This window comes from Epinephelus moara, chromosome 4, assembly GCF_006386435.1.
Source record: "Epinephelus moara isolate mb chromosome 4, YSFRI_EMoa_1.0, whole genome shotgun sequence".
Taxonomy (NCBI): Eukaryota; Metazoa; Chordata; class Actinopteri; order Perciformes; family Serranidae; genus Epinephelus; species Epinephelus moara.
Genome location: NC_065509.1, coordinates 22,590,627 through 22,606,655, shown reverse-complemented (window position 1 = coordinate 22,606,655; position 16,029 = coordinate 22,590,627). Strand labels below are relative to the sequence as shown.

General features: G+C 39.6%; 2 protein-coding genes across 8 annotated transcripts in view; both read right to left on the bottom strand.

Moving 5' to 3' along the window:
* The window catches only part of LOC126388510 (protocadherin gamma-C5-like), a 329,671-nt gene that overhangs the window by 188,070 nt on the left and 125,572 nt on the right, over positions 1 to 16,029 (bottom strand). Inside the window, exon 1 of one of the 7 annotated variants that reach the window (XM_050041680.1) lies at positions 10,324 to 12,747. The exons of 5 other annotated variants lie outside the window; for them this stretch is intronic. In XM_050041680.1, the coding sequence (XP_049897637.1) occupies positions 10,324 to 12,693 (2,370 nt within the window). In that variant the 5' untranslated portion in view covers positions 12,694 to 12,747. Of the gene's footprint in view, positions 1 to 4,105; positions 6,552 to 10,323; positions 12,748 to 16,029 lie in introns of those variants that run through there. One more of the 7 variants, XM_050041670.1, reaches the window with a different exon arrangement.
* Positions 12,800 to 16,029, bottom strand: part of LOC126388571 (protocadherin gamma-A11-like) — a 5,238-nt gene continuing 2,008 nt past the window's right edge. The window contains exon 2 of the mRNA XM_050041768.1: positions 12,800 to 12,829. Within this exon, the coding sequence (XP_049897725.1) occupies positions 12,800 to 12,829 (30 nt within the window). The remainder of the gene's footprint in view (positions 12,830 to 16,029) is intronic.

Genomic DNA, 16,029 nt, shown 5'->3' with positions numbered 1-16,029 from the left:
TCATTAATATCTTGAATGTGAAGACTGATCCGATGGAGCTCGAGAGGATTCTCCAGCACCAGCTCGTGTTTTAGGATGCACGAAGCCTTTTCTCCACAGAGCCCCTCTCGATCAATCCTGTCGGCAACAATCAACTCTCCGTTATTCAGGTTGATGTCACAGTAACGTTTATCAGTCTCATCGGTGTCGATACGGGCTCTTCTGTTGGAGAACGCACCCGCCTGCAGCCCGAGATCCTTGGCCATATTTCCAATAACGGATCCTCGTTTCATCTCCTCCGGAAAAGAATAGCTCAGATCTCCATATGCGCCATGCAGAAAAAGCAGGAGGAAATGAAACCCGCACGTCTGAAACAAGAACATTTTCGAAACCATCGTCGACAAAAAGTTTCTGACAGGCAGAGGAATAAAATGAACAGAGACAGTTCAACCAAATAACACGGATGGCAACTGCAAATCCAGGGTGGTTGTCCCTATCTAGACACAAGAGCGGAAGAATGTGCGTCCAAACCAAAGGATAGAGAGATTTAAACATCTTAAGGCTGGTGTATAGCGCCACCGTGAGTTAAGTTCAACAAAAGCACCATTGAAAAATAAAATAAAAGGAGAAACTTCAAATTGGCTGCAGACTGTTTATAAGTTCTGTTGATATGAAACAGACACTGTAACTGTGATGATGCTCTGTATGAGCAGTGTTTACAGCTGCAGTTATCCACCAGGATCAAACCAGGAAACCAGAAACGTCAACACTGTTGGATCTCTCACACTTACTGTTGGACTACTTATATGGTCTGTTCATATCCTGTATGCCCAAAAATAAAATAAAATATGTACAGATAGTTTTTGACGATTAGGTAGTGGCTCTCTTAACTTGAATAATTTATTTCTTTTTCTGCTTCTAAAAGTTGCAAAGTTAAAGTTACCACAATCACTTTAACCAAGATTTGCAAATCCACAGAGTTGTAAAAGCTTTGAATAAAGAGCACCTGCATCTTTAGTTGGATTAAAAAGAGAAGTAATTGTCTTTAATGTTTAAAAGGACAGTTAATGTATGTAAGTACAACGAGGCACTAAACATTTACCGAGTTAATTATTTATTTATTGATGTTTATATATCTTACCTACTGTTTACATCATTTATAATAAATGCACTGAATGTGTCTCCATGGTTTTATCATCACATTAACCTACATTTGGAATTCTATACTTCTGATTGGTGTATTCAATCACACACCAGAGAGAAACCAAAGCAGTAGTGGTGTGACGTTGATGAAAGAGTGGGGACACACACACACAAAAAAGTGTCTCAGTAGATATCAGCTGTTCAGCACCAAGGACAGAGAAAAAAGCCCAGACAGTTAAATGCATCTGCCTGGCTGAAAACAGTGCACATAATGAAGAAGACTCACATGAACAAACAGAGTCAATTGGCTGTGTGTGTGTGTGTGTGTGGGTGTGTGTGTGTGTGTGTGTGTGTGTGTGTGTGTGTGTGTGTGTGCACGCACATGTATAAAACAACCACTGTACTCCCTTTTTGTAAAGAAGAAAGGCCATGACCCTAAAGACCACTTGCACTAAGTATTTTACCACAAACTTCTATAAAACTGATAATCTACAAGCAACAGTGTTTTTGACTGATTAAAATATGTCTCCACATCACATGCAGTTAAAGATGGATTGAAGAAGCCTTTGCCCTCTTCTGAACAGAGCAAAAGAAAAAAAAAAAGAAAACTCCCTCGTACTATCACAGATTAGAGATAAATGATATAGTTTGTCAATAACTATAAACAAGACAACAGCTGGAGTATTGTATCAAACACTTACTGTAACAGATATATTAAAAACAACCATACATCGCAACATAGTTAAGACAGAAGTAGTGAAGACCAATCACTTTAAATCAAGTCAACCCACAGAAAACAGTTAGGCAGAACAGCTGTTACCAAAGTCACTGTGCTCAAAAAACTATTTGTGTAACCTGGAGGGGAAAGTCTCTCATTCTGCAGACAGGACCTTATAGACTGCGTCAGTGACATTCAAACTGTATTTTGATGAACGAAGTGACAGACATTCTGTCTAATCATGTTTATTATTGATCTACAACACAAGAGCAAGCCTCAGTCTTCAAAGTGAGACACATGTGACTCACAATGTTATGAATAAAATAAATGTCATTCATTCAGAGGATATAATGAAGCTAGTACAATCACTCGAACACTGCAGACATATCCATGGGACAGACACGACAGTATGATATGACAAACTGAGATAAAAATTAAAAATGTGTTATTGTCTCTCACTACATTGGTATTATCTGTATCAGACAATCACACTTTTCAGATCAGAGAGCAACCACAGCACATGTTAGCAATCAGCTATAACAAAACTCAAACAAAAGCAAGCCCAAACAAACACTGCTGTTAAAGAAGCGTAATGGACTCAGTTCAAATACATGTATACTACAGGCGATGCCATCCACTGGAAGAGCCAGCATTAGTCAACAGTTGCATGTCTAGGTAGGTTTTCAACAATTTAGCTTTCAAATATAAAAATCAACACAAATTCCAAAGTGTAAGATCAATGCGTATATTTACATTTATTAATGTGGCACACACCTTTTTCCAAAGCAACACTCAGATGAGGTACAACCCAAGCATTAACAAGTAACCATCAACAACAAGTTTCACAAACTTTAGTTTGAAGCTCCTTCTAAGAGAAGTGGGTCAAGATTGCAGGTGTATGAAGTAGGTCATGAATGCACAAGAACCAAGACAGGTATTGTTTGTTTTGTCTGTGTTTGTAGATCAGAGGGAAAACAGAGAGATGTGTTGGTCAGAAACTTCCAGTGAATAAGACACACACTAAAAATGTCATATGATAACACATACAGCCACAGATGTCTTTTCCTCTACAACAATGATTATCCAATTGTGTGTGTGATGTGTTTTAGCAGTGAGAGAAACTTAATATAAATGGAACATGTAAATAAAAGCAGTCAGAGGTCATCACTGAAACTCAGTGACATTGTCCTGTTTATGCTGATAAGTAAAGTGGAGGCTTATTTAATTATTTAGTCTGCAATGATTTGATTCAAGCACTGCATGCACTCACATTGGATTAAATACATACTGTTAATGAAAAAGTGGAGACCAAGGTTTTGATGTCAACACAAAACAATCCTCGTAAAAAGGAATGTCGCACCTTCACATGAGCAATGAACTGCTTTAATGCTGAGCAAACACCAAAAACAACATCTACAAATAAAAAAGCAAGCAGAGAGGTGAAAAAACGACACGATTGGAGTAACTTCAGAGGGAAAAAAAATGTTTTGTTTTTTTTATGGATAAGACAACATATCTCCTGACTTGAGCAACACATAGAATATCAGGAACTAATTCATTGTGAGTCTGTCAGTGTCAATAATGTACTAACAAGCCTTGGGTAACATCTAAATTACAACAACACTGTAACTAATAAACCAAATGTAACAGCTTCACGTCAAAATAAAAGAGGCCATGATTAAAATGAAATTAATTTTTGCATACTGTACAAAAGCTTCTTAAAGGTGATGACTGAAATTGATCAAAGAATCTTTGTGAAAAATGATTTAGACAGACAGACAGATGAATCAGGACATACAAACAAAAGGATAAAAATGCACAAAAGAACAATTATACACCACAACTCATTACAAGCCTCAAAGTAAGTGGAAAACAATGTTTTGAGTTTGTATATATCCAAATATCAAATATGCAATTGCATAAAATTAAGTATTTGAAAATAAAATGTGTGCATTTATCTATACTTCTGTTTGTTAGTTCTTTAGTTTTGTTACAAAATTTCTAACAAAATTGATGCTGTTTCCACACCTCTAAACACTCACATTCTCCAAATGTTTCAGAAAAGTCTGATGGACTTTTCCTGAAGGTCAGAAGCTTAAGTCTTAACTTTTTAAGAACCATCATGAACTCATAACAACTTTCCGACCCATTAAAAGTGTATTTAAACACCACCACCAAACACAAGAGGAATAAAACCGAAATGACTCAAAGCAAAACACAAGGGTGGCCTCTTCAGGACTTAAGTGTTATGAAATGCAGCCCTACCTCAGGAGAGCCATCACTATCTCCAAACGCATCAGCAAAGTCTGATGGACTTTTCCTCAGAGTCTGGTCAGCAGGCAGTGTGTTGTCATTGTAAGATGACACGAACTTAAAGTCACTGGTTCTTGAACCTGTTGTCAGGTAGGCGTCATAATTGTAAGTGCTGCGTAAAGTTCCTGTGCCGTCAACATCTGCGTAATTAGGAGGGAGATAAGCGCTGGGGATGGCAACTGCTCCATCAAACAACAGTCTGGGCTTTCTCCTGCGACAAAACCTCACACCCAGGATGATGATGATGAAGGTCAGGAAAAACGTCGACACAGACACCAGCGCGATGATCAGATAAGACGTCAGTTTGGAATTCTTCTCATCATAAGAAATGTCCTTCAGTTCTGGCACCTCAGCCAAGTTATCAGAAATCAGTAAATACATGGAACAGGTGGCAGACAGAGAGGGCTGTCCGTTATCTTTCACTGACACAATCAGGTTCTGTTTCATGCTGTCAGACTCGGAAATGTCCCGCTGTGTCCTGATCTCTCCGCTGTGGACACCAATAGTGAAAAGGCCCGGATCAGTGGATTTCACTATATCATAGGACAGCCAGGCGTTCTGTCCGGAGTCCGCGTCCACCGCTATCACTTTGGACACCAGAGAGCCTCCGTGTGCAGCTTTGGGGACCAGCTCGGTCATGAAGGAGTTGCCCTCCGGCCCGGGGTACAGTATCTGAGGAGAGTTGTCATTCACATCCGATATGAACACACTGACGGTCACGTTGCTGCTCAGCGGAGGAGAACCGTTGTCTCTGCCCATCACGTGGACTTTAAAACTCCTGAACTGTTCATAATCAAACGACCTCACAGCGTGGATCACCCCCGTGTCTCCGTTAACAGACACATAGGAGGACACCGGGGCACCGTTCACCTCACCGGGTAACAGAGAATAAATCACTGTACCGTTTTGTCTCCAGTCGGGGTCTCGAGCACTAACGGAACATAAAGTGGAGCCAGGTTTGTTATTTTCACTCACATATGCGCTGTACGACTGTTCCTCAAACACAGGTGGGTTGTCGTTGATGTCTGCTACAGATAACTCAACAGTTTTAGAGGAGGACAGAGGTGGAGAGCCCTCGTCAGTGGCAGTGATTGTAATGTTGTAATCAGACACTACTTCACGGTCCAGTTGTCCTGTGGTCACCAGAGAATAATAGTTTTTAATAGAAGGAACCAACTTAAAAGGGACGTTTTGCTGAATGGAGCAGCGGACCTGTCTGTTATTCTCAGAGTCTCTATCCTGCACGTTAATGATGCCCACCTCTGTACCAGGTGGGGTGTCCTCAGGTATGGGGTTAGTCAGTGATTTCAAATTAACTACAGGAGCGTTGTCATTCACATCAGTGACAGAAATTATTGCTTTAGCATAAGATGACAGCCCTAATCCATCTTTTGCTTTAAGACGTATTTCAAATGATTTCGAAGTTTCATAGTCAACAGAGCCAATTACTCGAAAATCCCCCATTTTACGATCAATACTAAATATCTTCCTTACATCATCTGTAACATGTCCAAAGTCATAAGTCACATCACCATTGACTCCCTCGTCTGCATCAGTAGCGCTCACTGTGACCACTACAGTACCTACAGGAGAGTTTTCAGGCAGACTGGCTTTATAAACGGCCTGGCTGAACACTGGGGCGTTATCATTAGCATCCAGCACAGTGACGTGTATGACTACAGTACCTGATCTCTGAGGAGAGCCACCATCTAAAGCTGTAAGGAGCAAATTGAGCTCTTGCTGTTTTTCTCGATCGAGCTCTTTATCCAGAACAAGCTCTATTGTGTTTCCATCAACGGACAAAATGAAATTATCATTCTTCTTAAGGCTGTACTGCTGAACTGAATTCTGTCCTACATCCGCATCGTGTGCCTCCTCGATCACAAAACGAGCTCCCCTGTCTGCCGACTCGCGAATTTCAATATTAATCAAATCTTCGTTAAACTGAGGCGAGTTGTCATTAATATCTTGAATGTGAAGACTGATCCGATGGAGCTCGAGAGGATTCTCCAACACCAGCTCGTGTTTCAGGATGCACGAAGCCTTTTCTCCACAGAGCCCCTCTCGATCAATCCTGTCGGCAACAATCAACTCTCCGTTATTCAGGTTGATGTCACAGTAACGTTTATCAGTCCCATCGGTGTCGATACGGGCTCTTCTGTTAGAGAACGCACCCGTCTGCAGCCCGAGATCCTTGGCCATATTTCCAATAACGGATCCTCGTTTCATCTCCTCCGTAAAAGAATAGCTCAGATCTCCATATGCGCCATGCAGAAAAAGCAGGAGGAAATGAAACCCGCACGTTTGAAACAAGAACATTTTCGAATCGATTGTCGAGGTAAAGTTCCTGACAGGCAGAGGAATAAAATGAACAAAGACAGATCACCCAAATAACACGGATGGCAACTGCGAATCCAGTGGTTGTCTCTATCTAGACACAAGAGCGGAACAATATGCGTCCAAACCAAAAGACAGAGGGATTCAAACATCTTAAGGCTGGTGTATAGCGCCACCGTGAGTTTAATTCAACAAAAGCACTAGTAAAAAATAAAATACAAGAGGACACTTCAAATTGGCTTCAGACTGCTTCTAAGTTCTGTTTATATGAAACAGACACTGTAACTGCGATGATGCTCTGTATGATCAATGTTTACAGCTGCAGTTATCCACCAGGGTCAAACCAGGAAACAAGACCAACAAGCAGGTCTTACAGTATGACTAAAATGTAGTCTGATGTCAAGGCTCAGGGTATGAATACAGTATGGTCATCTTCTTTTGCATATATAAAATAAGAACTGTACTGTTTTTAGTTGTATGTTCTGTCACTGTGAGGATACAGTCTCTGTGTGTGTTTTTCCTCATTCAGGATGCAGTGCAAACCTGTTGTTCTGCATGAGTGTTTTCACACTGGATATACAGACCATAACATGTTTAGCCTCAGCTGACTGTATGCCAAGACCAGCCTGGTGGACTTCTTCATATCCTGTATGACCATAAAATAAAATAAAATATGTACAGATATTTGTGTTGACTAGTTAGTGGCTCTCTTAACTTGGATCATTTCTTTCTTTTTCTGCTTCTAAAAGTGGTAAAGTAAGTTAAAGTCACCACAATCACTTTAACCAAGATTTGCAGATCTGCAGAGTTGTAAAAGCTTTGAATAAAGACCACCTGCATCTTTAGTTGGATTAAAAAGGGAAGTAATTGTCTGTAATGTTTAAAAGGGCAGTTAATGTATGTAAGTACAACGAAGCACTAAACCTTTGCAGAGTTAATAATTAATATACTGATGTTTATATATCATACCTATTGCTTAAATCATTTATAATAAATGCACTGAATGTGTCTCTGTGGGTTTATCATCACATTAACCTACATTTGGAATGCCAAACTTCTGACTGGTTTATTTAATGACATGCCAGGGAGAAACCAGAGCAGTAGTGGTGTGAAGTTGATGAAAGTGTGGGGGAAACTAAACAAAAAGCATCTGAGAAGATATCAGCTGTTCAGCACCAAGGACAGAGAAATGAGCCCAGACACTCAACTACATCTACCTAATTGTGGACACAACAAAGAGCACTCATATAAACTAATAGAGACAAGTTTTGTGTGTGTGTGTGTGTGTGTGTGTGTGTGTACCACCTGCACTAAGTATTTTACTACAAACTTCTATAAAACTGCAAAACTACAAACAACACTGTTTCAAAGTGATTAAAATATGTCTCCACATCACATGCAGTTAAAGATGGATTGAAGCAGCCTTTGTCCTCTTCTGAACACAGCAATATAAAAAGTTAAAAAAAAAAAACTCCCTCCTAGCATTACAGAATAGAGATAAATTATATAGTTTGTCAGTAAGTATCAACAAAACAACAGCAGATGTATTAGATCAAACACTTACTATTGCAAATAAATGAAAAACAACCATACTTGGCAACATAGCCAACACACAAGTAGTTATGACCAATCACTTTAAATCCAGTCAATCCACAGAAAACACTAAGGCAGAACCAAAAAAAAAAAATCACTGCTAGAAAAAACTATGTGGCTAACTTGGAAAGGAGAGTCTGTAATTCTGCAGATGGGACCTTACAGACTACCTCAGTGACAGATGTTCTGTCCAGTCATGTTTATTGTTGGTATACAATACAAGAGCAAGCCTCAATCTTCAAAGTGACACACAGACTGAAAAAATACACACAACTCACAATGTTATGAATAGAATAAATGTCATTCATTCAGAGCATTCAGAGCATAATGAAACTAGCACAATCACTGCAGACACTGCATGGGACAGACACTACAGTGTGAAATAACAAACTGAGGTTAAAATCAAAAATGTATTATTATCTCTCACTACATTTGTATTATCTGTATCGCAAAATCACACTGGTCAGACCGGAGAGCAATCACAGCACATGTTAGCAATCAGCTATAACAAAACTCAAACAAAAGCAAGCCCAAACAAACACTGCTGTTCATGAAACATAGTGAACTTAGTTCAAATACCTGCATACTACAGGTGATGTCATCCACCTGAAGAGCCAGCATTAGTCAACAGAAGCATGTACAGTTAGGTTTTTAGCCATTTAGCTTTCAAATATAAAAATCAGCGCATAATTATAACACAAATTCCCTGGAGAAAAAAAAAGTGTAAGATCAATGTGTACATATACATTTATTGATGTGGCACACACATCTCTTTCCAAAGCAACACTTAGATGAGGTACAATCAAAGCACTAATGAGTAACCATCAACAACAAGTTTCACAAACTTTAGTTTGAAGCTCGTTCTAAGGCAAGTGGGTCAACATTGCAGGTGTATGAAGTCGGCCATGGATGCACAAGAACTAAGATGGTTTTTGTTTATTTTGTCTTTGTGATTGTAAATCAGAGGGAAAACAGAGAAATGTGTCTACCAGAAACTTCCAGTGAATAAGACACACATTACAAATGTCATATGATAACACATACAGCCACAGATGTCTTTTCCTCTGCAACAATGATTATCCAATTGTGTGTGATGTGTTTTAGCAGTGAGAGAAACTTAATATAAATGGAACATGTAAATAAAAGCAGTCAGAGGTCATCACTGCAACTCAGTCACATTGTCCTGTTTATGCTGATAAGTAAAGTGGAGGCTTATTTAATTATTTAGTCAGTGATGATTTGATTCAAGCACTGCATGCACTCACACTGGATAAAATACATACTGTTAATGAAAAAGTGGAGACCAAGGTTTTGATGTCAACACAAAACAATCCTCGTAAAAAGGAATGTCACAATGTCACACCTTCACATGAGCAATGAACTGCTTTAATGCTGAGCAAACACCTATAACAACACATCTACAAATAAAAAAGCAAGCAGAGAGGTGACAAAATGACACATGATCGAAGTAACTTTCAGAGGGGAAAAAAAGTATTTTTGTTATGGATAACACAACATATCTCCTGACTTGAGCAACACACATAAAATATCAGGAACTAATTCATTGTGAGTCTGTCAGTGTCAATAATGTACTAACAAGCCTTGGGTAAAATCTAAATTACAACAAGACTGTAACTAATAAACCAAATGTAACAGCTTCACATTGTGAAAAAAATGGGCTATGATTAAATTTCAATTTTGCAAACTGAACAAAAGCTTTTTAGGAAGATGATGGAAATTGATCAAAGAATCTTTGTGAAAAATGATTTAGATAGACGGACAAATGAGGAGATACGAATACAAGGATAAAAATGCACAAAAGAACAATTATACACCACAATATATTATAAACCTCAAAGTAAGTAGAAAACAATGTTTTGAGTTTGTAATAAATATCCAAATATTTAATACGCACTTGAATTAAATCAAGTATTTGAAAATAAAATGTGTGCACTTGTTTTTTTGTGTTAGTTCTTTAGTTTTGTTTTACAAAACTTCTGACAAAATTGATGCTATGTGTTTTCACACCTCTAAACACATTTTCCAAACGTTTTAGCAAAGTCTGACAGACTTCTCCTCAAAGTCAGAAGAACCATCATGAACTCGAAACAACTCTCCGACCCATGAAAAGTGTATTTAAACACCACCACCAAAGACGAGAGGAATACAACCGAAATGACTCAAAGCAAAACACAAGGGTGGCCTCTTCAGGACTTAAGTGTTATAAAATGCAGCCCTACCTCAGGAGAAGCATCACTATCTCCAAAGGCATCAGCAAAGTCCGATGGACTTTTCCTCAGAGTCTGGTCAGCAGGCAGTGTGTTGTCATTGTAAGATGACACGAACTTAAAGTCACTGGTTCTTGAACCTGTTGTCAGGTAGGCGTCATAATTGTAAGTGCTGCGTAAAGTTCCTGTGCCGTCAACATCTGCGTAATTAGGAGGGAGATAAGCGCTGGGGATGGCAACTGCTCCATCAAACAACAGTCTGGGCTTTCTCCTGCGACAAAACCTCACACCCAGGATGATGATGATGAAGGTCAGGAAAAACGTCGACACAGACACCAGCGCGATGATCAGATAAGACGTCAGTTTGGAATTCTTCTCATCATAAGAAATGTCCTTCAGTTCTGGCACCTCAGCCAAGTTATCAGAAATCAGTAAATACATGGAACAGGTGGCAGACAGAGAGGGCTGTCCGTTATCTTTCACTGACACAATCAGGTTCTGTTTCATGCTGTCAGACTCGGAAATGTCCCGCTGTGTCCTGATCTCTCCGCTGTGGACACCAATAGTGAAAAGGCCCGGATCAGTGGATTTCACTATATCATAGGACAGCCAGGCGTTCTGTCCGGAGTCCGCGTCCACCGCTATCACTTTGGACACCAGAGAGCCTCCGTGTGCAGCTTTGGGGACCAGCTCGGTCATGAAGGAGTTGCCCTCCGGCCCGGGGTACAGTATCTGAGGAGAGTTGTCATTCACATCCGATATGAACACACTGACGGTCACGTTGCTGCTCAGCGGAGGAGAACCGTTGTCTCTGCCCATCACGTGGACTTTAAAACTCCTGAACTGTTCATAATCAAACGACCTCACAGCGTGGATCACCCCCGTGTCTCCGTTAACAGACACATAGGAGGACACCGGGGCACCGTTCACCTCACCGGGTAACAGAGAATAAATCACTGTACCGTTTTGTCTCCAGTCGGGGTCTCGAGCACTAACGGAACATAAAGTGGAGCCAGGTTTGTTATTTTCACTCACATATGCGCTGTACGACTGTTCCTCAAACACAGGTGGGTTGTCGTTGATGTCTGCTACAGATAACTCAACAGTTTTAAAGGAGGACAGAGGTGGAGAGCCCTCGTCAGTGGCAGTGATTGTAATGTTGTAATCAGACACTACTTCACGGTCCAGTTGCCCTGTGGTCACCAGAGAATAATAGTTTTTAATAGAAGGAACCAACTTAAAAGGGGCGTTTTGCTGAATGGAGCAGCGGACCTGTCTGTTGTTCTCAGAGTCTCTATCCTGCACGTTAATGATGCCCACCTCTGTACCAGGTGGGGTGTCCTCAGGTATTGGGTTAGTCAGTGATTTCAAATTAACTACAGGAGCGTTGTCATTCACATCAGTGATAGAAATAATTACCTTAGCATAAGATGACAGCCCTAACCCATCTTTTGCTTTAATGCGTATTTCAAATGATGTGGTGGCTTCATAGTCAACAGAGCCAATAACACGTATATCCCCCATTTTACGGTCAATACTAAATATCTTCTTCACATCTTCAGTAACATGCCCAAATTCATAAGTCACGTCTCCATTGACTCCCTCGTCTGCATCAGTAGCGCTCACTGTGACCACTATAGTACCTACAGGAGAGTTTTCAGGCAGACTGGCTTTATAAACGGCCTGGCTGAACACTGGGGCGTTATCATTAGCATCCAGCACAGTGACGTGTATGACTACAGTACCTGATCTATGAGGAGAGCCACCATCTAAAGCTGTGAGGAGCAAATTGAGCTCTTTCTGTTTTTCTCGATCGAGCTCTTTATCCAGAACAAGCTCTATTGTGTTTCCATCAGCAGCCAAAATGAAATTATCATTCTTCTTAAGGCTGTACTGTTGAATTGAATTATGTCCTACATCCGCATCGTGTGCCTCCTCGACCACAAAACGAGCTCCCCTGACTGCCGACTCTTGAATTTCTATATTAATCAATTCTTCCTTAAATTGAGGCGAGTTATCATTAATATCTTGAATGTGCAGACTGATCCGATGGAGCTCGAGAGGATTCTCCAGCACCAGCTCGTGTTTCAGGATGCACGAAGCCTTTTCTCCACAGAGCCCCTCTCGATCAATCCTGTCGGCAACAATCAACTCTCCGTTATTCAGGTTTATGTCACAGTAACGTTTATCAGTCTCATCGGTGTCGATACGGGCTCTTCTGTTAGACAGTGCGCTCGTCTGCAGCCCGAGATCCTTGGCCATATTTCCAATAACTGCTCCTCGTTTCATCTCCTCCGGAAACGAATAGCTCAGATCTCCATATGCGCCATGCAGAAAAAGCAGGAGGAAAGAGAAGCCGCACGCGATCATTTTAAAATCCATAATCACGGACGAATTCCTAATATGTCTCAGGATCGAAGCAACAAACACACTTCAACCACATAACACGAATAGTAACTGCAGTTCAACGTGAATGTGTTCAACGTATCTAGACCACGCAATGGGCGTACAAGAACGTCTGTCCACAAAGGACAGAGGATATAATTCATTCTAAGGCTGGTGAATAGCGACACCGTGAGTTCAACAATAACATTATTTTAACATTTCAAATGAAACACTGATAAATTGGTTGCAGCCTTTATAACCTCTCCACCAGTGCTCTAAATAAAACAGAAGATACATTTACCTCGGTGTTTACAACATTTACAACTACAGTAACCCACAACCATATCCAATAAGATACCAGCTGCAGCACTACTGTGCATTTTCAGTTTAATGCATCAAAGACAGACTCGAATTGAGGTCTGAGGACAGCATGTATGGGCTCATGTGGTCTGTAAATTGTGAGAGGCAACACACTTCAGTGGCATTTGTAGGAAAATTAATCTTTGTCAGATACAAGGATATGAAAAAGACTATAATTTTCTTAATTTGTGACTAAATCTCAGCCATAAATCTTGATATCAATCATCTGATAATCATATAAAGGGGGTTACTGAGTTGTTTTTGTTTGTTTGTTTGTTTTTCTGCAAGCAGTAGACCAGGTGTCAGTTCAACTTCACTGAATGTGGCCTGGTGACAGATGTAAAACTTAAAGGCTGCAGTCACAATAACCCTGATGTACTTCAGGTGTGGGATCCCAGACTGTCAACAGGTCTTACTTTCTCTAAAATCAGCTTGCTGTCTAAATGTACTTAAGCAAGGGCATGACTGTAGAGATTTGCCGAAAAAGAAGAAAAAAGCATGTGCCTGTTTGCAATTCAAATTATGATTACACCATACTTCAATTATCATTGTCATCATATTGCAAAGTTGTACAAGTTCTGAACACTATTGTCTCCAGTGGGATTAAGATAGTGTCTCTCATAGAGGTGCACATCAGTGGGGTTATTTGTTTTGTTTTTTGTTGTTTCTATATTTTTAGGTTTCAGCCCTATCTCAAGATAAACTAAAACAATAATGGCATGTATTGTTGTAAACATCTTGTTTGACTACAGCATAAGTTAAATGTATGTGAACTAAACCCATGTCTGTAGGCTCTTGAGATTCTGACATCACCAAGTTAGTAACTACATCCAGTAGAAAGTAGGGTTGTCTTTAACCCCACTTGGCCTGACATCTTACAAACATCTGCAACTCCTGTTGACAAATCATTCAATTTTCAAACTCCAGAAAGAGACAGAAACATGTATTGTGTTTACAGACAGTACGTTTGTTTAAATACTGAATAAGAAACCACATCTATTGCCTCTGTATTTTAAGACAGCGCTCTGCAAATAATGAAGAGAAAACTCAATGCAAAATCACTAAGTCAGGAGACCTGCTGTGGGGAAACACCACTCTGTAGACTGGGAGTGTTGTATCACTCTGTAGTTATACAGAGCTGGCAAAGTTAGTGGTGGTTTGGTTACTAAAGTTATAGAATCATACATATCTACATAAGGTGAAAATTAAATAGGCTCGGCTTTCACCTCACAGTACAACACATTCTCAGAAATGAAAAAAGTCACCATTCAAAAAGTAACAGAAAAGATATACAGGATAATGTCTGACTGTCAGCATCTTCTCAAGAACACAACTAATGTGATGAAAGACTAAATGAGTACAAGTACCAAATATATCCCCATAGGGCAGCCAAGTCATTGAAACTGACAAACTGCACATACAAACAACTCATTCAACTTTCTCTACATTTACTTCTATCTTAAGCGTCATGGAAGATGGCAGCACACACAGACACAGCAACTCTTGTCGTTGTAATTGCGTTATGCTTGCATATTAACAATAAAGTTCTTGAAATGTAAAGCTGTGATCAAATCAGACAGTAATCAAACACAGTAAAGCTCAAACAAGAGAGGCCTGTTTAGCATACAAGTTTAAGAATGCAATTGGACTGACTTTAAATGTAAAACCAACATTATTCAGGCAGTGTCTTCCATCTGAGGTGTATGTGCCACTATTACACAAAAGCAGCATGTGTGAGTAGGTTTTCAGTCATCCAGCTCATGATATACATACTGCCAGATACCAACACAACATATTTCCTTCGATCACCAGAGGAGACATGATCAACAAAGTCATCTATTGGAAATTACATATCCTAGCAAATATGGCCACAGAATTAATTTTTGTCTTACACACTGACCATATAATATCTTATTACTAAGACTCAGTTACACACTGTACACTGCTATACAGCTGATAAATAATATTATTTTTATGTTGCTACAAAAAACAGTTGTTTCTGTCACGATTTTGGGTCACCACAGACATTTGTATTCACATTTCTGAGATATAAAAAAAATATAGACTACACACTAGAGGAATGTCACTGTGTCATATTTTATGCAGGTAGTTATCAACAAAAGGTCAATAATGGATATTCAGCCCCAACAAATTGTGTTTGGTTCATAAAGAAACTTCAAAACAATCATCATGTCCAACACTCTTTACTTGAACAACTTCTGAACACCAAAATATGTACTTAAATGTAACACGTCATGACTTTTTCCAGCACTAAATAACAACTCAGGACTGTGTTAATGGTTTAGATAAAGTACATATGAAGTGAGGAGGCTAATCAGTTATGGTGACAGGCATTCAGTCAGTTTGTAATTGACAATGACACTAGGATGATATGAAACAGAAGTTTGGAGATAGATTGAAAGCATGGATTTTCAAACAAAACATCAAGTATATTTTTTTTACTAGGCTACATCAACGATGAAAATAATTAACAGAAATCAATATTAAACATTTAACGTAAAGCAGTTTTAGAAATTACAAAGAAAACACACGCACACTCACGCACGCACGCACGCACACACACACACACACACACACAAACACAATTCATTTAGACAGAAAGACTAGAACAACTGCTCAAGGACAAAGACGGCCTTCATTTTGAAAAGTTGGTGAATATATATTTATGAAATTAAACCTTTTAGAGTAATGCATGGTTGATATAACGTATTTGAATTTATGAAATTTGATGTCAGACTATAAATACGAGTTGAATGAGCTAAAACGCATCCCTACCTCAGGAGAGCAATCACTATCTCCAAAGGCATCAGCAAAGTCTGATGGACTTTTCCTCAGAGTCTGGTCAGCAGGCAGTGTGTTGTCATTGTAAGATGACACGAACTTAAAGTCACTGGTTCTTGAACCTGTTGTCAGGTAGGCGTCATAATTGTAAGTGCTGCGTAAAGTTCCTGT